Below are 25303 nucleotides of genomic sequence, written 5' to 3'. Positions count from 1 at the left end.
CCATTATTATTTTATGCATCGCGAACTTTCTAAAAGTATTGGAAAACTGGTGGGTGTTAATGTGAGCTTACCATGGCGTCCTACACAGCAAATAATTTTGAAAATTCAACGACGTGTAAAATTGCAGCTTATCTCATCAAACGAATTAGCATTCGAAATTCAATAAAATTTGATTGAATTTTACAAGCAAGCACCGTTTACATTTATTTCGATTTAAAAGAATAGTGAGATCGATTGAATGTTACGTTTATTTGCATGCTCCAAATATGTGCATGAAAATACATTCAAAATCACAACATATTTTTATCTGTGTATGGTTTTGGGCCTTTCGAGAGATCTTCGTGGCACGTGCAGTTGCTTCAACAGGGAACTAACTGTCAGGTTTTTCTTTCTTTCGAAAGATAATTCGCACCCTATTTCAGCACATCTTCGATAAGCAGCATCCTCATCGTTGCCTTCCATCCTTTCTGACCTGAATGACAGACAGCACAGATCTCTATCAACAACATCAAAGAGAAAATCCATTCCGAATCGCTTCATTTGAAAACATTTCGTCGTATGAAGTAACAACACCGCATTCGAGCTTGATTCCTCCACCCAAAGACGTAACGAATTCAAAAGCCATCACCCGTCCTTTTTGGCTGCTTATCAACAGCATCAGCATCCGCTGGTTGGAACTTCTTGTTCACTTTCTTCAATGATGTCATATCACACCGCTAAACATAGACTCCAGACTATACCGAACCTCATTTTGTTTTGCTTCGTTATTTTCTTATTCAGAATTTAAGTTTATTTTAATAATGTATAGAGATGTAATATGAAATGGTCATGTAGAGAACATCAAATTGCTACATAAATTTTCGTTAATTTATGAAATAAAACACATTTTACTCAAGTTATTTGGCATTCGCTTCAATAAATAATAATACATATCTGAATTATTCAGAAGAATCTGAAATCATTTTAAATCGTAGCAACGAGTAAAGTACTGCCAACAGTAAAAGTACTTTAGAACCACATCGGAATGAATAACTTTGATATTTTCCACTGTAAAACAACAAATAAACCCGAAGGAACACCTAATGATATAATGAGCCGGGAATGTTTGATGTCTTTTAAAGAAAATAAATTCATGAGATACGAAGGTTCGAGGAAAACGACCACATAGGGAAAATTTAAACTTAGCGAGCGATGAATATGAATGGTTGACTGGTTTACGCTTGTCGTGCGAGTTGATGGCTCTGTGGAAATTGACTTTGCCAGCTTTATGGCCATGTTGTGAACAGACCGACTGTGTCGATATGGCGGCGGGCGGCCTGAGACGAAGTCGAAGTCGCGTGGCGCAGGTTGGAGGATTTTCCGGCACGATGGGACGGAAGTTCGGCGGAAGCGCACAAGACAGCAATTTATGCGAATCGCGTCAAAACACACATACACGCGCGCATACAAACTCGGCGAGCAGCAGCTGGTAGACTTGTTTGTTGACTTTTAATAAGAGTGGGATTTTTATTTTATTGGCTTCCCACGCGGCTTCCCAAGCATTACGATGCAACGCGATGGGGTAATTAAGTCTGGCAAGAACGATCCCCTTGAAGAGAGGGGTTTCCAATTTGATTACCTTCCAGAGACTAGTTGTTTGTGACCCAACCAGCGGACGGCAGATTTTAATACAGTTCTGCATAAGAACCTAACAGAAACTGTATAAAATTTTGGAATATATGCGATCTCGGAAGATCCTAATATGTAAATCAATCTATTGACATTTAACAATTTTGCATTATTTTAGTACAGTGTTAAATATAATCTAATCATATCGAATACAAACGCAGCAAATACAAAGAAAGCGTCCTGGAAAATCATTGAGTTACCTCGATGACGCCCAATAATTTTTCTTGTCAATATTAAGGCTTACAGCATACCAGTTGTATGACTTAAGGACATTCCTCACGGAATCCAAGTTTCAAAGTGCTCGTGTTTTCGGGGGCACACCACTCGATACGGAGGCGGCGCACATTGTTGATTTAGCTTTGCTGCGTCGCAGCATGCGTGAAATAATAAAAATGACGATTGTGCGTTGCTTCTGTATCGTGTAATGTGCCCCCGAAAGCGTGAGCACTTTGAAACTTGGATTCCGTGAGGAGTCGAGATGTTCATCTCTTGAAGAAGCTGGGAATTGGCTATGAGTATCAGAAAGCGGGGAATGCTCAAGGACATCGTCTGCATAAAGGTTACATGGCACGATGTAAAGGTTTCCTTCCGGGTTAGTTTTGCTAGTGAGCTATTGAAATGTTAAATTACGGAAATATCAGTTCAATCAAAGTTAGCTGCATATGTTCCGGGTATTAAACCACCCGACTTTTACATTAATTTACAATGTTATGAAAACTCAGATGTGAATATGTATATTATGTGTAAGATTTTGATTTGAAAAATGTATTGGAGGTAACCACTTTCCCTTCGATGGGACTCCAACTCACGACCCTCAGTACGATAGACTTAAACCAACTTTAACTTACTACTTTAATCAACAGAGCTACGAAGGACCTCCGTCGGCCTTTTCGCAATTTAGCGGCTACTGAGTGAGCCTGAGATTCCCAAATTGGACGCATAGTCAAATCACTCACTAGGCTCGGAAGCCTCCTTTCAAGAGGCTCGGAAGCCTCCTTTCAAGAGGCTCGGAAGCCTCCTTTCAAGAGGCTCGGAAGCCTCCTTTCAAGAGGCTCGGAAGCCTCAAGAGGCTCGGAAGCCTCCTTTCAAGAGGCTCGGAAGCCTCCTTTCAAGAGGCTCGGAAGCCTCCTTTCAAGCGGCTCGGAAGCCTCCTTTCAAGAGGCCTAGAAGCCTCCATACAAGAGGCCTAGAAGCCTCCCTTCAAGAGGCCTCAGGCCTTTTCAAGAGGCTCGGAAGCCTCCTTTCAAGAGGCCTCAGCCTCCTTTCAAGAGGCTCTGGAAGCCTCCTTTCAAGAGGCCTCAGCCTCCTTTCAAGAGGCCCGGAAGCCTCCTTCAAGAGGCCCAGCCTCCTTTCAAGAGGCCTGGAAGCCTCCTTTCAAGAGGCTCCGAAAGCCTCCTTTCAAGAGGCTCAGCCTCCTTTCAAGAGGCCTCGAAAGCCTCCTTCAAGAGGCTCGAAAGCCTCCTTCAAGAGGCCTCAAGCCTCCTTCAAGAGGCCTCAAAAGCCTCCTTTCAAGAGGCCCAAAGCCTCCTTCAAGAGGCCCGGAAGCCTCCTTCAAGAGGCCTGGAAGCCTCCTTTCAAGAGGCTCAGAAGCCTCCTTCAAGAGGCCTCAGAAGCCTCCTTCAAGAGGCCTGGAAGCCTCCTTTCAAGAGGCCTGGAAGCCTCCTTCAAGAGGCTCAGAAGCCTCCTTTCAAGAGGCTCAGGAAGCCTCTCCTTTCAAGAGGCTCGGAAGCCTCCTTTCAAGAGGCTCAAAGCCTCCTTTCAAGAGGCCTCGGAAGCCTCCTTTCAAGAGGCCTCAGAAGCCTCCTTCAAGAGGCCTGGAAGCCTCCTTCAAGAGGCTCTGGAAGCCTCCTTCAAGAGGCCTCAAGCCTCCTTCAAGAGGCCCAAGCCTCCTTCAAGAGGCCTGGAAGCCTCCTTTCAAGAGGCCTGGAAGCCCTTCAAGAGGCCTGGAAGCCTCCTTCAAGAGGCCTGGAAGCCTCCTTCAAGAGGCCTGAAGCCTCCTTCAAGAGGCCCGGGAAGCCTCCTTCAAGAGGCCTGGAAGCCTCCTTTCAAGAGGCTCAGAAGCCTCCTTCAAGAGGCCTGGAAGCCTCCTTCAAGAGGCTCCAGCCTCCTTTCAAGAGGCCCTGGAAGCCTCCTTCAAGAGGCTCGGAAGCCTCCTTTCAAGAGGCTCAGAAGCCTCCTTTCAAGAGGCCTGGAAGCCTCCTTCAAGAGGCCTGGAAGCCTCCTTTCAAGAGGCTCAAGCCTCCTTCAAGAGGCCTGGAAGCCTCCTTCAAGAGGCCTCGAAGCCTCCTTTCAAGAGGCTCAGAAGCCTCCTTTCAAGAGGCTCAGGCCTCCTTTCAAGAGGCTCCGGAAGCCTCCTTCAAGAGGCCTCGAAGCCTCCTTTCAAGAGGCCTGGAAGCCTCCTTTCAAGAGGCCTGGAAGCCTCCTTCAAGAGGCCTCGAAAGCCTCCTTCAAGAGGCCTGAAAGCCTCCTTCAAGAGGCCTGAAAGCCTCCTTTCAAGAGGCTCAGCCTCCTTCAAGAGGCCTGGAAGCCTCCCTTCAAGAGGCCTGAAGCCTCCTTCAAGAGGCTCGAAGCCTCCTTTCAAGAGGCCTCGGAAGCCTCCTTCAAGAGGCTCAGGAAGCCTCCTTCAAGAGGCCTGGAAGCCTCCTTTCAAGAGGCTCAGGCCTCCTTCAAGAGGCCTGGAAGCCTCCTTTCAAGAGGCCTCAAGCCTCCTTCAAGAGGCCTGGAAGCCTCCTTTCAAGAGGCCTCAGGAAGCCTCCCTTCAAGAGGCCTGGAAGCCTCCTTCAAGATGCTCGGAAGCCTCAAGCCTTCAAGAGGTACGGAAGCTCCTTCAAGAGGCTCAGAAGCCTCCTTTCAAGAGGCCTGGAAGCCTCCTTTCAAGAGGCCTGGAAGCCTCCTTCAAGAGGCTCAGCCTCCTTCAAGAGGCCTGGAAGCCTCCTTCAAGAGGCCTGGAAGCCTCCTTCAAGAGGCTCGGAAGCCTCCTTTCAAGAGGCCTGGAAGCCTCCTTCAAGAGGCCTGAAGCCTCCTTCAAGAGGCCTGGAAGCCTCCTTTCAAGAGGCCTGGAAGCCTCCTTTCAAGAGGCTCAGAAGCCTCCTTTCAAGAGGCCTCCAGCCTCCTTCAAGAGGCCTGGAAGCCTCCTTTCAAGAGGCTCAGAGCCTCCTTTCAAGAGGCCTCAGAAGCCTCCTTTCAAGAGGCCTCAGAAGCCTCCTTCAAGAGGCCTGGAAGCCTCCTTTCAAGAGGCTCAGCCTCCTTCAAGAGGCCTGGAAGCCTCCTTCAAGAGGCCTGGAAGCCTCCTTCAAGAGGCTCTGAAGCTCCTTTCAAGAGGCCTGGAAGCCCTTCAAGAGGCTCGAAGCCTCCTTTCAAGAGGCCTCGAAGCCTCCTTTCAAGAGGCCTGAAGCTCTTTCAAGAGGCTCGGAAGCCTCCTTTCAAGAGGCTCGGAAGCCTCCTTTCAAGAGGCTCGGAAGCCTCATTTCAAGAGTCTCGGAAGCCTCTTTTCTAATTCAAATCCAATCTAAATCCGATCCATTCCAAAATCAATTCAAATCCAATCCAAATCCAATTCAAATCCAAATCCAATCCAAATCCAATCCAAATCCAATCCAAATCCAATCCAAATCCAATCCAAATCCAATCCAAATCCAATCCAAATCCAATCCAAATCCAATCCAAATCCAATCCAAACCAACCAAACCAATCCAAACCAATCCAAACCAATCCAAACCAATCCAAACCAATCCAAACCAACCAAACCAATCCAAACCAATCCAAACCAATCCAAACCAATCCAAACCAATCCAAACCAATCCAAACCAATCCAAACCAATCCAAACCAATCCAAACCAATCCAAACCAATCCAAACCAACCAAACCAATCCAAACCAATCCAAACCAATCCAAACCAATCCAAACCAATCCAAACCAATCCAAACCAATCCAAACCAACCAATCCAAACCAATCCAAACCAATCCAAACCAACCAAACCAATCCAAACCAATCCAAACCAACCAAACCAATCCAAACCAATCCAAATCCAATCCAAACCAATCCAAACCAATCCAAACCAATCCAAACCAATCCAAACCAATCCAAACCAATCCAAACCAATCCAAACCAATCCAAACCAATCCAAACCAACCAAACCAACCAAACCAATCCAAACCAATCCAAACCAATCCAAACCAACCAAACCAATCCAAACCAATCCAAACCAATCCAAACCAATCCAAACCAACCAAACCAATCCAAACCAATCCAAACCAACCAAACCAATCCAAACCAATCCAAACCAATCCAAACCAATCCAAACCAATCCAAACCAATCCAAACCAACCAAACCAATCCAAACCAATCCAAACCAATCCAAACCAATCCAAACCAATCCAAACCAATCCAAACCAATCCAAACCAATCCAAACCAATCCAAACCAACCAAACCAATCCAAACCAATCCAAACCAATCCAAACCAATCCAAACCAATCCAAACCAATCCAAACCAACCAAACCAATCAAACCAATCCAAACCAATCCAAACCAATCCAAACCAATCCAAACCAATCCAAACCAATCCAAATCCAATCCAAACCAATCCAAACCAATCCAAACCAATCCAAACCAATCCAAACCAATCCAAACCAATCCAAACCAATCCAAACCAACCAAACCAATCCAAACCAATCCAAATCCAACCAAACCAATCCAAACCAATCCAAACCAACCAAACCAATCCAAACCAATCCAAACCAATCCAAACCAATCCAAACCAATCCAAACCAACCAAACCAATCCAAACCAATCCAAACCCAATCCAAACCAATCCAAACCAATCCAAACCAATCCAAACCAATCCAAACCAATCCAAACCAATCCAAACCAATCCAAACCAATCCAAACCAATCCAAACCAACCAAACCAATCCAACCAAACCAATCCAAACCAATCCAAACCAATCCAAACCAATCCAAACCAACCAAACCAATCCAAACCAATCCAAACCAATCCAACCAATCCAAACCAATTCAAACCAATCAAACCAATCCAATCCAAATCCTATCCAAATTTAATAATAATCGAATTTAAACCAAACCAATCCAAACCAATCTAAACCAACCAAACCAATCCAAACCAATCCAAATCCAATCCAAATCCAATCCAAATCCAATCCAAATCCAAATCCAATCCAAATCCAATCCAAATCCAATCCAAATCCAATCCAAATCCAATCCAAATCCAATCCAAATCCAATCCAAATCTAATTCAAATCCAATCCGAATCCAATCCAAATCCAATCTAAATCCTATCCAAATCCAATCCAAATCCAATCCAAATCCAATCCAAATCCAATCCAAATCCAATCCAAATCCAATCAAAATCCAATCCAATCCAAATCCTATCCAAATTTAATAATAATCGAATTCAAATTCAAATCCAATCCAAATCCAATCTAAATCCAATACAAATCCAATCCAAATCTAATTCAAGTCCGTACATTCAATACAACTTTTAGTTTCGTGTATAGTACAACATCAACCATTTGTCATCAACAAGTACTGCTAGCCAATAACTCCAAATTAATCTTACGCATAATAAATTCGAACTTCCGAAAAGCTTTTTACTCAAACCCCACAAGTGAGAGTTTCCCACAAGAAGGCCATCTAATCATTTCGTGATCTGGGCTCGCTTGGATCTAACGCAATTGCGATTCTGCTTTCTGCGGCCTAATAATTATTATTTAAAATCATTGTGTAAAAAGCATGGCACGGTCGTATTGCTTATCAGAGTGAATCCAGATCCAACGATGCCTACCGACTAACCGATAATCCTGTGGCTTTTGTGGAATCGCAGAGATAAATATGGTCTTCGAATAACAAAAACCACGTACTAACATTCCTTCCCTCTTCCTAACTGACTACAAGGACGTGGCCGGCGTCGTTATTGATCATCTGAACATTTGAGTCACTGAAACTTGCACACTGAGAATGGTTGAACAATCCCAGTAAATCATTCAGTTGATTATTTGTGCAATTTCACTGAATCTGGTCAATCACGTAGTAGCAACCATAGATATGTGTAGTCTGTCAAAGCTAAGCTAAGCAAAGCACCCCGCCACCATCAAAGCGAAGCCACCACACCGCTCTGGTGTGGTCTTCGATGGCCTGAATTTCTCCTTTTTCGGGCTATCCTCGTTTGCAGTTTGGCCACCGTACGTCTGTTCGTGCCATTGCATCAGAAGGCATGCCACCAAGCTGTTTTTTTGTGATTGCCATACACAGTCCATTCTCGGTAAGCAGTACCGTCATTCCCACTTTTTCGCCAACCGACACGCCGTAAAATTGGCTGCACACGCCTAAAACAATTGCTACGCTGGACACTGGCCGCTATCCACGCAACCGTTTTGCCAGTTCCGTGCCCGCCTCTGAAGCCATAATGCCGCCGTCGCTGACACATACTTTCTCCAACCGGCTAGGTTCGTCCTCGGTGAACTCGGCAAACATCTACGCGGTGGTGATTGCGATCTCTTTTGTCCGACACTAGCTTCTTTAAAACCCTGCAAGCAAACTAACCCCCAACCCATCCTCGCATTACGGTCCTGGGACTTGAGGATCAAAAGAGGCTTTTTGAGCCCACCTCGTTGATAGCCGTTGGTCATACTAGCAGTCTAAGGGTTTTACCGATTCCCTCCCTGGGACTTGGAGGTGATTCTTTGAGGGCTAAGAGTAGTCGTATCAGAGAAACGGTGTCAGTTTTATTCAAAGATGACATGATTTTAGACAGATAATGTTCAATGCATAATCATTTTTACATATATAATTTTTTTCAAACAGCTAGTATGCACTCATTATCTTCAATCATCAAATCGTAAGACAAGTGGCAATTCTAATTAAGTCGTCACAGCATGCGCACACACTGATGAACTTTAGTGTGGGAAATTAAGTTTTTAAATAAATAATATCCCTCTACTAGGAGACGAGCCAGCCTCGGGCTGAAAGTCTCCCTAATAAAGACACAAAAAAAATCCTTCTATTAGTTACAATTGCTGGATACAATGGTTAGAATAAAGCCAAACAAAAGGGCAGGTTTGTTTTTGCAAGAAGTGTAGAACATTTTGATTACAAAGCTATTCACCGAAACAATCAAAAGACAGTTTCTCTTAGCAGCAACCGGATCTCGGAGTAGGGCGGTATATAATTTTAATTAGAATTTCATTACAGTCGCGCCACTTGTTGCAGCGTACTAACACTTTATTGTCAGCTATTTTCAAGCGCTGCCGACAACGGGAGAAGCCCCATAAAAGAGACACAGATAAACGTTATATTTGCGCTTCCGGTATCTTTACTGCTTCATTACGGTATCGATCCAGTCTCGGTAGAAGGCAACCTTGGCGTATCCGTCCGGGTAGACGGTTCCGCATTCGTTCAGCACAAAGTTGGCCACTCCAACCAGTTGGCCTTCAAACGCCGCCGGACCGCCTGAGTCGCCCATGCAGGCACCGTTATTGGCCTCGTTGTTCAAACAAATCAATCCAGGTCCCGTGCTGGCCATCAGGAATTCACACACTTCGTCATCCTGTACGAGCATTGTGTTGAATTTCAACTGATTAGAAGCGGGAAGTTCCGTTCCTGTGCGTCCGTAACCGGAGATAACAACCTCGTCCCCGTGCTGTAGCTCTCCACTGAACATGTCGATCTTTTGCACGGTGTCATCAAATATGAATTCGTCATTCAGCAAGAGCAAAGCTATGTCGTTTTTGCTGTCTTCATACTTTTCGTGTGGAAAGGCCTTCAACACTTTGAACATCTGACCTCCTTCTTCGAGGCTAGCAGATCCTGCGTACACAGTCATATCGGCTGCTGGAAGCCTAAGAAAAATGCATGTGAACATCAGCATCAATCAATTAAGACCACATTGATCAAGGAACTTACGAAGTCGTTCCATCCAAGACGCAATGGGCGGCCGTCAAGACCCACTTGCGATCTATGATGGATCCTCCGCATCGGAAACGGCCTTGAAAGAACAACGCAATCTGATAGGGAAACTGATGACGTTCGGCGAATTGACCTCCGACGATTTTCTCGGATGAAGGCCTGATCACCGATGACCGCGCTGTGGCGATGGTCAGTGCCACTAAACAGACGACCAAAATTCGCATCGTTTTGTGCAGATGTTCTCACTATGTTTTGTGTGACACTAACTAATGAGCGAAGCTGTTCGGTAAACTTTTAAAGGTATTCTAAGTGGACTATTCGAGTGGTTTGATAGTCAAGTCTCAAGTGGAATTAAATGCAGCCAGAAATAGGGTTGTTAAGTGCAGGTTAATCACATTCCAACGCATCTGTTGTATGTATGAATAAGAGTCTTCGGGTGTTTTTATCGTCAATGATAATCGTGAGTTTTTAAAAGAAAAGGTACATCTATAATCAGTGATACAATTGGATGAAAAATGCATAATGTGCATGGTTCATTAAAATGTACCAACTGTTTGACGCTTCACACACGAAATCGATAACGGAATGTGATCATGCTCTAAACACCTGTTTCCCAAAGCAGATTGTAATCCTACTTTACATTCCTTTCGACTTCTGTATGTGAGATGTAAATATGTTACTTCGTTGCGGAGATTCGGTTAAGGGTATGCGATAACACACTTTTTCCTAACGAAACGAAACGAAACGAATTTTAAAATGTCTATGTTGATTCGAAATGAAACGAAACGAAATATAGATTTACTTTCGAGTCTTCGAAACGATACGAAATCAGGGTCCATTTAATTCGAAATTTTTCGAAACGAAACGAAATTTTATTTTTTTTTTCCGCGGAATTTTTATTAAATTGGTTTTATATTATGTACGGAATTTCGATTTCACTTTTCAAAGTCAAATAACTGTTTTGCGATAAATAGAGTTATAATATGAGAATTAGTCGTTTGTGATAAATCGCCTTATTTCCATTTATATACCATTGCCAATAAGGCAATACCCCAGCATTTGTGCCGCTTTGAAAGCAATACATCGTGGAGCATGTGCTCCCGAATCTGATCAATCAGTTCAGTTTTATATTAGGAAGTATATAAAAATTGTTTGATTTTTCGTTTCAAATTTCGTCAAAAACCTAATTTCACCTCAATTTTCTTTAATTTTTTGTGAATTTTTTCATAGGATTAACTCATAGTTTCATTGACGCTAAAGGTCGTAATCGAGTAAAAACCAACCGTGTATGAAAAGAACTGGGTGTAATCTACTCTGGATAAAAAAAAAGTTATTCACTTGCTTCGGACTTCAAAAGGGCCCTTGGAATCCACGACACGACTTTCCATCTTTGACAAAGTTATGGTGAACTGATTCATATCTGGTTACATTTACACAAATAGGATAGAATAGGTAAAGATACTTTTCGTTTTCTGTTAGATATTTCTAACAAAATACTGAGGATGCTTTATAGAAGAAAACTAAATACGTATTTGTCGACTCAGAACGGGGCTATGTAGCAAGCATCTCAAATAGCTATGCGAGCAAAGGCGTAGGATTGCCAATCCGTAGATGGCGAGCTCGATTCTCGGTCTGGTCAAAGATCCCGGGCAGAAGCCATGAACAGAATAGCAAAACATGATAATATGGACTTGATTGATATAAGAGATAAAAGAACAGACAACAATATCAAATTTTGTACCGCAATATCATTTAAATATCAAGATATGCTATGGATAACAAATAACTAATGGCACATGATATTGATCACTTTATTACAAATAGCATAACTTGATCTTCTCATGATATTTCAGTGCAAAATATTGATATTATCGTCTGATCTTTTATCTCTTATATCAATCATGTCCATATCATGTTTTGATATCTTATCAATATTTGATATTAATAAGTTATTTTCTTCTGCTCGGGATGTCTTGCCACACAAGATACATTCGTTACGTTCTGGAGCTCTGGTCAAACGAGTAGTTCAAACTGGAGGGTAGATGATGGCTACACTCACAGCGACCACCTGGCGATTTGCTACAGTATCTACTATACGACCAGCATTCAGCGGACGGCCCTCGTATGCCCTCGTATGTGAAAGACATCGTACTTCGACAACGAGGTGTTTAAAAAGCGCTCCGCCGCGAGCACAATACTCTCGGTCTGAGCGGCGAGCAGCTGGTAACAGTACTCTCGCGTGCATGCGATGCCACCATGCCTAGGAAAGTCCACTCTAGGAATGGGAGGTCACCGGCTTACTGGTGGACTCAAGCAATTGCGAACCTGCGCCGCGCCTACCTACGGGCACGGAGGCGGATGCAGCGAGCACGCACAGAAGAGGAGCATGTTGAACAACGGGTGGCGTTCGTGGCTGCTAGAGCCGCTTCGAGGGCCTGTGTCAAAGTGCCAACGCGAATCCATGGGGTGACGCCTATAGGGTCGTAATGGCCAAGACACGTGGGGCGATGGCCCCTACAGAGCGGTCTCTAGAGATGCTGAGAGGATCATCGCGGGGCTTTTCCCACGTCATGACCCAAGTCCCTGGTCTAACTTTGTGGAGCTGCCGACGAGGGAAGAGTAACTGTGGCGGAACTTGCGGGGATTGCACAGTCCCTTAGTGTAGGTAAGGCGCCAGGACCGGATGGTATTCCGAACCTGGCCATCAAAGCGGCCATTGCTGAGGCTCCCGAGATGTTCAGATTTGTCATGCAGAGATTCCTGGACGAGGGAGTCTTCCCTGCAGCATGGAAAAGGCAGAGCTTGGTCCTATTGCCAAAAGCGGAAAAACCACCGGGGGATCCATCGGCATATAGACCAATATGCGAGGCATATAGACCAAGAGGAGTGGATGAGTTCCAGGAAGTTAGAACTGGCTCACCACAAGACTGAGGTGGTTGTTGTTAACAACCGAAAGTCGGAGCAACGAGCGGTGATAAGGGCAGGCAACTGCGCGGTCAGCTCTGAACGCTCCATCAAACACTTGGGGCCAGTAGCCACGTTAACTACGCCTGCAAGCGTGCCTCCACAGCTATAGTGGCATTGTCCCGGATGATGTCCAATAGCTCTACGGTTTATGCCAGCAAGCGCAAGCTTCTGGCTAGTGTCGCTCTGTCCATACTGAGGTATGGGGGCCAGCTTGGGGCACGGCCCTGCGTATTAACTGCTACAGAACGAAGTTAAAAAGTACGTATAGGCTCATGTGCCTAAGATTTGCGAGCGCGTACCGTACCGTGTCGGACGATGCACTTTGCGTCATCACCGGTATGATGCCTATTGACATTGTTATCGATGAAGACATAGAGTGTTTATAAATGCGCGGCACGAGAGGCATCCGTAGGACTGTCTGGTTGGCCTCAATGGTCAAATGGCAGCGTCCGTGGGACAGTTCTACTAAGGGTAGATGGACAACCTAGTCCGGAGGATGTGTAAAGATGAAGTTGGCTGGAACGCCGTTTTATCGGCTATTGTCCAATTCGTCTCGAAGCTACACAGGAGGTGGCGCGTGGACTCGAGGAATGGCTAGTTCAGGCGCAAATAAGAGGTGGTCCAAGGGCTTTATCGAACAAGTGGCCGCGCGAAGAACAACATGGTATCGTCGCTTTCGCGGCGTCGGTCAACCGGGCGGGTTCCGAGCCCGAGGACGGAAAGGGGTCCTCGTCAAGGCTGGGGCAGGCGTAGACACCACGTCGGCAAGTCCCTCTGTCTGTTGACGAATTGGCCATATCGCAGAGAGGTCAATTTGGGGTGCACGCGGCATCATCTTTCTTGATACCAGGCCGTGAAAAGGGAAGCAGGTGTGAAGTCGTCCTTTCCGAGGACATAGGGCGTGGTAAGGTCACCTGGAAAGCCGACAATGCGCTTGCACGATAACATGGTCTTCTTCTAAAAAAGTGAGTTACGATGTTTGGTGCTGCAAGTATATGCAGCCAATCTCGAGGGTGCGTTGTGCACTGGCTTGAAGCATTACTTTCTGGTTGTACCGAAGGGACGATCGGCTTGGCGGCAATGGAAACGGTTTAGCGGGTCGGGGATGTAGTCCTGCCTCTCTCGTTTGCTGATGGTCCCAAACCCCGCACTCCCTGGACGTCCAACCCAGGATGTCTGTTGAGCAGATTCCCCCTCCATTGCTTAGGAAGAAAAAAACAGGATACCTACTCATGCAATAATGGACATAGAAAAGTTTTCAATTAATAACTGAAGAAGTACTAATAGAATACTAAGTTGAAAAGCAGATCAAATTCCAGTTGGGATGTAGAACCATTGAAGAAGAAGAAGTGAGCGTTATAAGAAAAAAATGTATAATCAAAGTTTTGAAAATAGTTTGTAGTTTAGTTCAGCGGCGCAGCCAAAATTTTTGATAATATAAAGTATGGATTAAGTTTAAATTTGTTTCGAAATTCCGCGAAATTCCGTTAAATTTCGTTAGAAGCTGGTTTTTTCTAGCGAAATTTTTGTAATTTTACGAAACGAAACGAAATGAAGAAATCAGATTTCGCCATGCTCGAATTCCGCGAAATTCCGCGGAATTTCGTTTCGAACCACCTGAAACGAAATTTTTCGAAATACCGCATATGCTTAGATTCGGTAACTTCTAACTGAAGGGACATCCGTAAATCATGTAATAATAAGAAATCAGGTGGTATTGCACAGGTTTGCGTTCTATGCTATTTTTGTTCAAATATTCCCACAAATAAAATTGAAACATGTTTGAACAGAGGGGAGGTACTGTATTTGAAAATTTAATATCCTGTTTCTGGAATCCCAGTTTCAAATTCATATTGTACCGACGATGATACATTCCCTTTAGATACATCGAACACATGAATAACATGGTGAAATGCAGCCTGAAATGCTCCTACCCTTTCACACGGTGGATCAAGGATTTACTTCTCAATTGACAGTCAATATTCCTTCGCTCTTTGAGTGCTTCACCGATCTAAGCACTACCGGCACCGTAAATAGTCAACATAAACCGTCGAACATAAATCTTTAATGGTGGGCCTATTGACATACCTACGTTGGGGCTGTTTTCGAATCGAGCAGCTTCCTGTGTGCACACTGAAATGGTTCAAGTAGCTTTCTTTCCATATTTTTAAATGATGTTTTTTCATTTGGGACATTTGAAAAAAAAAATGAATATGAATAATTTAGTCATCATGTAAAATACTATCAATTATTTTTGACAATTTTAATTTATTTATGGGAAGTTCGTACTCGTTTGTAAAGTAGTTGATTTTTTATTAAACAGTTTGCCTTTTTTATGATAAATAGAGTGATAAAAAAAAGGTTTAAATCCGTCAAACACATACAATACCCGATGGACCAAGTACCCAAAATAAGATAAAACATAGAGGTGCGACGATGAACAAGGTAGCTGTATATAATGTATACTATTTTGTAATTTTAATTTGTGTATCTTCAGTACATTGGTATTTATGTTGAAGCGATTTGACCCCAGGAGAAATTGCTCGATCCCAGAAGGGGACCCGTCTTAGCCCCAAGCAGCTGGTCTTGAGCCAACGGCCGCTTCCGAGGTGGGTACCAAAGACCGGGTCCCAGGGTGGTATAAGTAGTGGAGAGTTTCGGATATGGAGTCCTAGAACAAAAAATTTTATTAAATTTTGACTTACAGTATTTTTTATCGGTTTTGGGGCGGCAAGGAGTAGGATGGGTCCCTGGACGGATAGTTGCTGGAGTTGATCCGTTGCGAGGTTGCGGAAAAGGCGCTGGATGGGACGGCTGCAGACAATACTGGCAACGAATTTCACGCCAATTCGACCAGGGGTTGGCAGCATCATCTCAGAATCGAAGCTTGGTGGACATAAAGATATGGTACTTCTAAGCCACTCTGCATACTTAGTTTTTCAAATACTGTCAAGAGTAACATTTGATGAGGGCCTAATTTTTTTTCAATCATTTTTTTAAAAATCGATGTAACTCTAAAATGACAAGACCTACAAAAAAGTGTTGTATGGCGGACTGTCGTGAAACTCCCAGAAGTTTTTTGGAAAAATATCCAGAAAATAAAAAACCTAGTTCATACTGAAAACAAAAAATTTTAGAAATTAAAATCGATATTACAAAAAACCTTATCTCAGAAATTGATGAATTTTTTTCTGCAGATAGGTATTTCAATTATCTAACTTTTCTGAGAATAATGTTTCTGTGACATATTTAAGGAATAAAAGTTTTTTTAGCAAAAACTTTTTTCATGTCCATATTGAGAAAAAAAATTATTAGCGTGTTTTATGCCTACAGCGCCAAATATAGGTTCAGCAGCCTATCATTAACCAACGACACATTTTGGACGTATACAAATTTGTTTAGGAAGCAATTTAGCATAATCTAACATTAATGTGGACCAACATTTGAAAAGGGCGTATATTTTCCTAGATTTCTTATATCAATGTTACACACAAATGACCAGATCTACAAAATTGTGATGTTTGATGGACTATTATAAATTAGTCTAAACTGTAAAATCTGAAACATAAAAGAGCGTGTCGTTCACCGAGAAAATAAATCAATGAATGTAAAGAATAAAATTGGTGTAGCTTTTTCGCCTTTTTTTCTATATTTAAAACTTTTTAGCCAGGATTTTGTTATGAGCGATTGGTATAAACGAATGAAACCTTTGTGTGCCAGTTATAGTTTTTGCTTTTTTGAAAAGTACATCAAACTCATCAGCCATTTGAATATTGCTCATTCGATATATAACAGAAATGTAATTTAGTGATATTTTTGTCTGTTTGTGTTACTGCCCATTCAAACAACTCCCGAAGAGTATTTCCATAATCTTTGACAAGACTTGCTCGTTTTGCCATTCGTTTGAGAGTTCCACCAATAGGATCGCAAGTGCCTTTTCCGTGCGATGTTGCAAAAAAGAGCCATTCTTCAGAATTGAAATTACACAGACTTAAAAAGTTCTTTTTATTTTTATAATGAGCTGCAGCTCCATCAGACATAAAAGTATATTTTGAAAAATCGATCGACTGTTTCAAAAAGTCAATTAATTTTGAAATGAGTGAGGGAACAGCTTTTGTGTCATGGGTCATTACTTCTGATGTTATAATAAAGCTTTCGTTTATTATTTATTTATTCAGACTAAGGCCGAAGTGGCCTGTGCGGTATATAAGAGTCTTCTCCATTCGGCTCGGTCCATGGGTACACGTCCCCAACCACGCAGTCTACGGAGGGTCCGCAAGTCTTCTTCCACCTGATCGATCCACCTTGCCCGCTACGCACCTCGCCTTCTTGTTCCCGTCGGATCGTTGTCGAGAACCATTTTCACCGGGTTACTGTCCGATATTCTGGCTACGTGCCCGGCCCACCGCAGTCATCCGATTTTCGCGGTGTGAACGATGGATGTTTCTCCCAGGAGCTCAAGCAACTCATGGTTCATTCGCCTCCTCCTCGTACCGTCCGCCATCTGCACCCCACCATATGTAGATGGTACGCAGTACTTTCCTTTCGAAAACTCCAAGTGCGCGTTGGTCCTCCACGAGCGTCGTCCAGGTCTCGTGTCCGTAGAGGACTACCGGTATAATGAGCGTTTTGTAGATTGTCAGTTTGGTACGGCGGCGAACTTTATTCGATAGGAGCGTCTTGCGGAGTTCAAAGTACGCACAATTTCCAGCCACTATGCGTCTCCGAATTTCTCTGCTGGTATCATTTTCGGCAGTCACCAGTGATCGCAAGTACACAAATTCTTTTACCACCTCGATCTCGTCAACACCGATGCAAACTCGTGGTGGGTGGCTCACATTGTATTCTCTTGAACCTCTTCCTATCATGTACTTCGTCTTCGACGTGTTGATTACTAGTCCGATCCACTTGGCTTCCCTTTTCAGTCTGATGTAGGCTTCCTCCACCTTCTCAAAGTTACGTGCCATAATATCTATGTTGTCAGCGAAGCCAAAAAGCTGGACGGACTTATTGAAAATTGTACCACTCGTGTTAATCCCTGCTCTTCGTATTACCCCTTTCAAGGGACTCGAGAATGCCCCTGAAACTCGAACTACGCACATCACCCGATCCATCGTCGCTTTGATCAACCGTGTCAGTTTATCCGGAAATCCGTGTTCGTGCATTAGCTGCCATAGCTGGTCCCGAACGATTGTATCATATGCGGCTTTGAAGTCGATGAATAGATGATGTGTGGGCACGTTGTATTCGCGGCATTTCTGCAGTAATTGGCGAATGGCGAACACCTGGTCCGTGGTGGAGCGTTCGCCCATAAAACCCGCCTGGTACTGCCCCACGAGCTCCCTTGCAATTGGTGCTAGTCGACGGCATAAAATTTGGGAGAGTACCTTGTAGGCGGCGTTCAGCAATGTGATTGCGTGGTAGTTGCTACAATCCAGCTTATTACCCTTTTTGTAGATGGGACACACGACACCTTCCATCCACTCCTGCGGCAAAACTTCCTCCTCCCAAATCTCCCAAACCCAGTGCAGCGCTCTAGCCAGTGCCTCACCACCGTGTTTAAATAGCTCTCCTGGTAGTTGATCAACCCCAGGGGCTTCCGGCCAATCTCCTCCTGGATTTCCTGGAGATCCGGAGCCGGTAAAATTATGTCCTGCGCGCGTTCTCCCAGGTCCATCACCATACCACCATCTTCGTCTGCCACATCGCCATTCAGGTGTTCTTCGTAGTGCTGCCGCCACCTTTGGATCACCTCACGCTCGTTCGTAAGAAGGTTCCCGTTTATGTCCTTACACATATCAGGCTGTGGCACGTGGCCCTTACGTGAACGGTTTAACTTCTCATAGAACTTTCGTGTGTTATTAGCGCGGTACACTTGCTCCGTCTCTTCGCGGTCTCGATCTTCCTGCTGGCGCTTTTTCCCCCGGAAAATCGAGTTTTGTCTGTTCCGCGTCCGTTTATATCGTGCCTCGTTCGCCTTCGTGCGGTGTTGCAGCAATCTCGTCCATGCTGCATTCTTCTCTTCTACTAACTGCTCACATTCGCCGTCATACCAGTCGTTTCTTTGATCCAGGGGCATAGTGCCATATGCAGCGGTTGCGGTGCTACCAATGGCGGATCGAATATCTCTCCAGCCATCTTCAAGAGACGCTGCGCCTAGCTGCTGTTCCGTTGGGAATGCCGTTTCCAGCTGCTGCGCGTATTCTTGGTAGTAGTGGTCGGATTCAATATTCGCACTGCGGTAAGTGCGAACGTTCGTGATGTCGGAGAAGAATTTACCGTCGATTTGAACGTGGTCGATTTGGTTTTCCGTTTCTTGGTTAGGTAATCTCCATGTAGCCTTGTGGATATTCTTGCGGAGGAAGAAAGTGCTTCGGACTACCATTCCGCGGGAGGCTGCAAAGTGTATGCATCGTTGGCCGTAGTCGTTCGAACGCTTTTTTCTCGTCATCGGGTCTCCCTTCGTATGGCCAGTGCACGTTGATGATGCTAAAATTGAAGAAACGGGCTTTAATCCTCAGCTTGCACATTCTTGCGTTGATTGGCTGCCACCCAATCTCGCGTTTGCGCATCTTGCCCAGCACTATGAGACCGTTTCTCAGCTCATTGGTGGTTCCACAGCTTTGGTAGGGGAAAGCCGCTCGATGTCCGCTTTTCCACACTTTCTGTTCTGTCCAGCAGATTTCCTGCATCGCTAGGACGTCGAAGTTGCGGAAATGTATTTCATCGTAGATTTTCCTGTCGTAACCTACGAAGCCATGTTCCAAGCTTCCAATCGTGATCCTTTATTCGTTGCCTAGGTCTTTACCGATTATATCGAGTCACATTATCACCAGGACTTGGGCTTGTGCGCTTTGAGCGACACACGGTCGCTTTGGTGGGGCCTACTTGCGGATACATGCAGCTTTTTATAGGAATTTAACAGGGCCCAATGTCAAACCCCACCACATCCTAGGCAAGCCCCACAACTCGCAGATGGCCTGGGGAGGGATCGTCAAGCCCTTGGACATAGTCCCTGCTGCCCGCGATCTCTGTGTTTGCGGCGAGGATTATCAGGACATCGATCATGTCGTATGGGCGTGCGAGGAGCATCGTGGCCCCAGATCTGCGCTAACTGAACATCTCCGGGTTCGAGAAAACAACCAAAGCCTATTAGAGAAGTGTTGTCGGGCCTTGATCTTGAGTACATGTCCCTGCTCCACCAATTTTTGGAAGTTGCTGATGTAAGACTGTAATCCTTGTCTGCCCATTCTCTTGTCTTTCGTATACCATTACAAATGTCTTCCTCTTGTTGTACATTTCAATGTCTGTCGTATGTCTTCCTCTTGTCGTTGTCTCCCAAAAAAAGTTTGTTTGTCCCGTTACAGATGCGAAAATGCGAGGAATGTCAACTTTGTGAACATCAGCATCGTAATTACTTAAGCACCCTAAAATCCTTTCCTTTCCTACTGTATTATTGTATTCCTTAACCTTGACTAAACCGCGAGTCTTTCGGTTCCCCAAAACTAACACTATGTATAAGAATCGAGAAATTTATTGTTAAACTTGATTTCGGCTCCGTAACGCTTCACGGCAAATGAGCCTTCCAAATAAACAAAAGATTTGAAAAAAAAGTCCATCATATTTTCGTAACGTTTTTTCATTTTTCGCAATCGTAAAGTGTACCCCAATATAGAAAGCACAGCCGTAGTCCCATGTCAAAAATAAGAAGCAGCGAAATCTGCACTTTTGTTGTCAAACCAACGCAGAAACCACTGTGAATCATTTGACTATTCCTCCGTTAGAACACTTCGACGGGGTCTAAGAAAATATAAACGAGGAGCAAGGAGCATGCAGAGTATGGCAACCGCTATTGCGAATACAAGGCGAGGATTTTGGTTCGACAGAGCAGCTAGACCTAGACCGACCACTTCCGATCGATTACAGGACTCTGGGACGCACTATGGAGCGGAACACGTGCGTTTACCTTAGATCAAGCTGCAAACCTTCGATGGAAACATCAATGAATGGCACAGTTTTCTTGACCAGTATACTTCGTTGATTCGCCTGAGGCGAACTTACCTGATGTCCAAAAAATCCATTATCTGAAGGGCTGCTTGGCAGGGGAAGCAAAGTCGTTGGATCCACTAGCCATTACCAATAAGCATCATACGCTAATGTGCTTACATTCCAAAAATGTTAATAGAAGTAGGGGTGGCTATGCTGATCGACCAAGTAGGGCACAGTCGTCCAGTTAGACAGAATTCCAACACAATCGTTGATAGAATAGTGTCTTCGAATTTAACGATCAACAACTCAGCTCCAGTATTGATGGACACTGCCATCGTTTTAGTGGAGGACGATGAAAGAGTAACCTTTCCAACTTGGGCGCTCCTAGATTCAAAATCTGAATGAAATTTCATGGCACAGCGGCTCTGCCGGAGAACGAAGGTTAACAGGAGACGATCGAACATCAACGTTGTCGGAATCGGACAGTCAAATATGAAAGTGCGACATCGCGTCGAAGCCAGATTCAAGTCACGAGTTCCACCATTCCCGCAAAAGATGGAGTTCCTCTCATTTTTCCGACTGCATCGTCGAATCTTCCAACTACATGTGTCCGACGTGCAGATTGGAAAATACCCGAAGGTGTATAATAGATAGATCCGTCCTTCTTCAAATCAGCTGCTGTTGATCTGGTGATTGGTATCCAATCAAATCAAATTCAAGAAGATATCTTTGGGAAATGAGCTACCGATTTTGAATGAGTCTGTTTTTGGCTGCATTGTTTCTAATGTGGTCAAAGATGCCGAAGCTGTAGCTCAAAAATCCCGCTACACAGCAATAGCTACCAATTTTGAGAAGATAATCAATCAGTTTTACAGCTGCGAAGAATTGGAAACCAGCAACAACCATTCCCCAGAAGAAGAGAGATGCGAGGACCATTTCGAACGAACCGAAAATGGACGATACACTGTGTCATATCCAAGGAACCAGAGGTGGCATTGTGCATCCCGAATCGAATCACTCGATTCGTACGTTTTTGCATTCGTTTCGAAAAAATTGCGGCATTATGTATTTCAGACGTAGTACAAGATTTCAAATGATGCTGTACTAGCTCAATCGAGTATGTTCTGTCAAATGAAATGTAAACAGAGAGAATGAGAGATAGATGTCTCCGTGTTTAGTATACCGCCCGCTGGAGAGACAACCTTCAGCGCATGGCGAATGTGAGTAAACAGAGAGAATAAGAGTAATTATTCATCTACGTGTAGCATGGTGTCTGTTGGGAAGGCATCCTTCAGGGCATGAATTGGCAGTTAATTTATAAACAAGCAAATTGTGCTCAAAGACAATAAAAATCAGTATTATTTATTAAGTAGTTACAATTGATTTAAAAATTATGCCTATACGATATGTTTTGTAAATTGAGATATTATTACGACACATATTATTAGTTTTATGTTTATTCGAGTTAAAGCCACAGATCCAATTTTGAGCTAAATAATTTAAAGCTAAAGAAGGATTCGATAATAAATTACTTTGATGTTTCCATGTGTTTTTGCTAAATGCACTTGGGTCATCTCATGCGCGTCTTTTATTTATTTATTTAACACACCTTTTTTACGTAGATTGTGGAAAATACACGTTTTTACGCTGATTTACCGCATTGATTTTTTACGTGGTTTATCGAAATCGTCAAGAAAAACTGCAAACACCCGATTTTAGTTGAAGTCGTTTTTACGCGGATTTCGGGATAACTAGAGATTTCATATTGGCTAGAAAGTAGGTATACTTATGACATTCTTTCCTTTAAGATACAACAATGAAACATTTATTCTCTTCCCGTAGAGAAATAATAACAAATATAATTGAAAACTTTCAGCAAGAAAGACTCTCGAATAACATTCGAATGCCATAAAGGTGACGAGTGTTTTTCATTCGACCTGAGTCGTTTTTCAGTGTTCTATCCAGTATCCATAATCCCGAAACATCTCGATATTCTTGTACCTCCTCGAACATACTCGAAGTCGTTTTCGAGATCGAATCGATATCCGTAATGCCAAACATGTTCGACTCGTTAGAATTTCGTTCGACTCGAGATGCGCAATGCCACCTCAGGCTAAATTAGTCGAATTGGGCGAATCAAGGAAACGTTGGAACATAGACTGAATAGGGAGCTAATCGAGCAGTACAAGAAGTTCATGAGTAGTTCATGGTGGACTACGACCAATTCGGACACATGCGCATCATCCAAAACACGTTCAGGAACGTCTCTCGACGATGCTTTGCGGGTAGGGCCAGTAATCTAGGACGATCTACGATCAATCATCCTCCGTCGTCGTATGGTGTTGGTTGCCGATGATTAGAAAATGTTCCGTCAAATTCTAATCTGCCAAGACGACATTCCTCTTCAAACCATCTTGTGGCGGATAGATGAAAAATCCGAAATCCAATGGTATGAGCTACCCAAGTAACCAAAAGTTCCTTTAAGAGTACATTTTTCGCTTAATTAGCTGCTTAAGCGAAAAACGTACTCTTAAAGGAACTTTTGGTTACCTGGGTAACCACCGTTACTTACGGTACTAAGCTCCCTATCTATTTATACGCACGCTGCAGCAATTGGCTGAAGATGAGCAACTCCAATTCCCTTTGGTGACAAGGGATGTCAAAAAAGAAGGATGTGTATATAGATGACGTTGAGCTGTTGAGCTCAGGATCCAACTCGATTCTACCCAAAGGTGGATTTTCTTTGACCGATTCAATACGGATGGGTCGTATATGACTCAAGACGAAAATCAGCTGTTAAAAATCAGTTTACAGTCCCTTACTTTCTTCAACAAAAATGTTCAAAATTGACTGCTCCATTCAGGAAAAATATTGCACAGGTCAAGTTACGGGCACTACGATGATCTAGAGCATTCAAACTATCCTTGAGTTGTAATTTTGATTAGAGATGTGCAAAACGGATCACTTCGTTGATCGGATCAGATCTGGGTCGTTTAGTTTAATGATTCGGATCTTTCTTACCGATCCGATCTTTGGAATAATACGTAAGGAGAAGGCAAAATGGTGAAACGGTCGTCTTTCAGGACCCATGACCCGTGCATACACAAATTTCACCGCTCTCTTGCTCAAAAGCATATATTACATGTATAAAGAACCCACGATAAACTCTTCCATTTTGACATTTCCCTACAAATGATCAGATAATTTGCTGATCTAGTGAACCGTTTCTTTCCAAAAGTGAGCTACGGATCATTCACTCACAACAAAGATACGGATCATTTTAACGGCTCCGGATCCGAACGCCCATCTCGAATTTTGATGTTCTTAGGAATCAACACCATAATTTACCATATTCTTGTTAAACAATCGAAATTGAAACGCTTAAGATACGATCCTGCGCCTGCCCAGCGATATAACAGATCTTTTTCAATATCTACGATACTCCAAACCGTCTTTGAATTCAGATCTTAATATTCATATCGATCAACAAGAAGATCTACGATGTCCTCACTATTTTTATGAGTTGGAATTGCTCCACAGCACCTCGTAACACCATTACAGACACATTACAGTCTTCACTAGACATCTACGACTCTCCGAACTATCCTTGAGAATAGATCTTAATATTCAAATCGATCACCATGAAGATCTTCGATGGCTTAACTATTTTTATGAGTTGAAATAGCTCCACGGGACTTCAATACACCATTCGATGTCCGCATTAGTTTTATGAGTTGGAATAGCTGCAAGGTACCTCGTAACACTATAACAGACACACCACAGAATCGATCAATATCTACGACACTTAAAACTGTTCTTAATATTCAAATCGATGATCATGAAGATCCTTACTAGTTTTATGAGCTCCAAGGTACCTCGTAAAACCATTTCAGACGCATAACAGAATTAGTTGAATTTTTACGACACTCCAAACTATCTTTGAGCTTGGATCCTAATATTCAAATGGATTAAAAAGAAGATCTTCGATGTCCCCACTCTTTTTATGAGTTGGAATAGCTCCACGGTACCACTTAACACCATTACAGTCACACTACATACTCACTCGATATCTACGACTATCCACACTATCATTGAGTACGGATCCTAATATTCAAACCGATCAACATGAAGATCCTCGATATCCCTACTAGTTTTATGAGTAGTTTTATAAGTATCAAGTAAGCAGATATTCTGGGAATGTCATTATTTGTATATACTAGTGTAATGATGTCCCATGAGGCTCAATCTAACATACAAGCTCGGGAACCTATGGATTACTCTGTTGATCTTGTAGACCTCCAATATTTGAACTCAAGAATGCTTTGGAGTACCGTAGATATTCTGGGAATGTCATAATTTTCATATACTGGTGTAATGTTGTCTCATGGAGTTTTTGCAACTGATACATAAGCTAAGTAGCCGTTGAATCAATCTGTTGGTCTTATAGACCTCCTAGATATGAACTCAAGAAAGGTTTGGAGTACCGTAAATATTCTGGGAAAATTGTATTTTGTATATACTGGTGTAATGATGTCACATGGGGCTTCATCAACTAATACACAAGCTCGGAAACCTATGAAGCACTCTGTTGGTCTTGTAGACCTCCAACATCTGAACTCAAGAATGATTTGGAGTACCGCAGGAACTCTGAAAATATTGTGATTTGTGTATACTGGTGTGATAATGTCCCATGGAGTAGCTCCAACTATCAAACAAGCTCTATGAATCACTCTGTTGGTGTTGTAGACCTCCAATTTC

The 25303-nt window shown here is 43.4% G+C and overlaps 1 protein-coding gene across 1 annotated transcript; it reads right to left on the bottom strand.

Annotated features, from left to right (window-relative positions):
• Nucleotides 1–8741: 8741 nt before the first annotated feature.
• LOC134214696 (serine protease SP24D-like) lies at nt 8742–9838 on the bottom strand. The gene is made up of 2 exons (XM_062694015.1): nt 9587–9838; nt 8742–9522 (listed from the first exon to the last, which is right to left on the bottom strand). The coding sequence occupies exons 1-2, from the start codon at nt 9811–9813 to the stop codon at nt 8997–8999; spliced, it is 753 nt and encodes a 250-aa protein (XP_062549999.1). The 5' UTR covers nt 9814–9838; the 3' UTR covers nt 8742–8996.
• Between the last annotated feature and the right edge of the window lie 15465 nt (nt 9839–25303).

Source organism: Armigeres subalbatus, chromosome 2, assembly GCF_024139115.2.
Source record: "Armigeres subalbatus isolate Guangzhou_Male chromosome 2, GZ_Asu_2, whole genome shotgun sequence".
In the NCBI taxonomy this organism is placed as follows: Eukaryota; Metazoa; Arthropoda; class Insecta; order Diptera; family Culicidae; genus Armigeres; species Armigeres subalbatus.
The sequence above is the reverse complement of the archived record's forward strand: the minus strand, read 5'-3'. Positions and strand labels throughout refer to the sequence as shown.

Coding starts and splice junctions, on each gene's coding strand:
- LOC134214696 (XM_062694015.1), bottom strand. CDS start 9,813: ATGCGAATTTTGGTCGTCTGTTTAGTGGCACTGACCATCGCCACAGCG. Junction 9,523..9,586: donor GTCTTGGATGGAACGACTTC/GTAAGTTCCTTG, acceptor CATTTTTCTTAG/GCTTCCAGCAGCCGATATGA.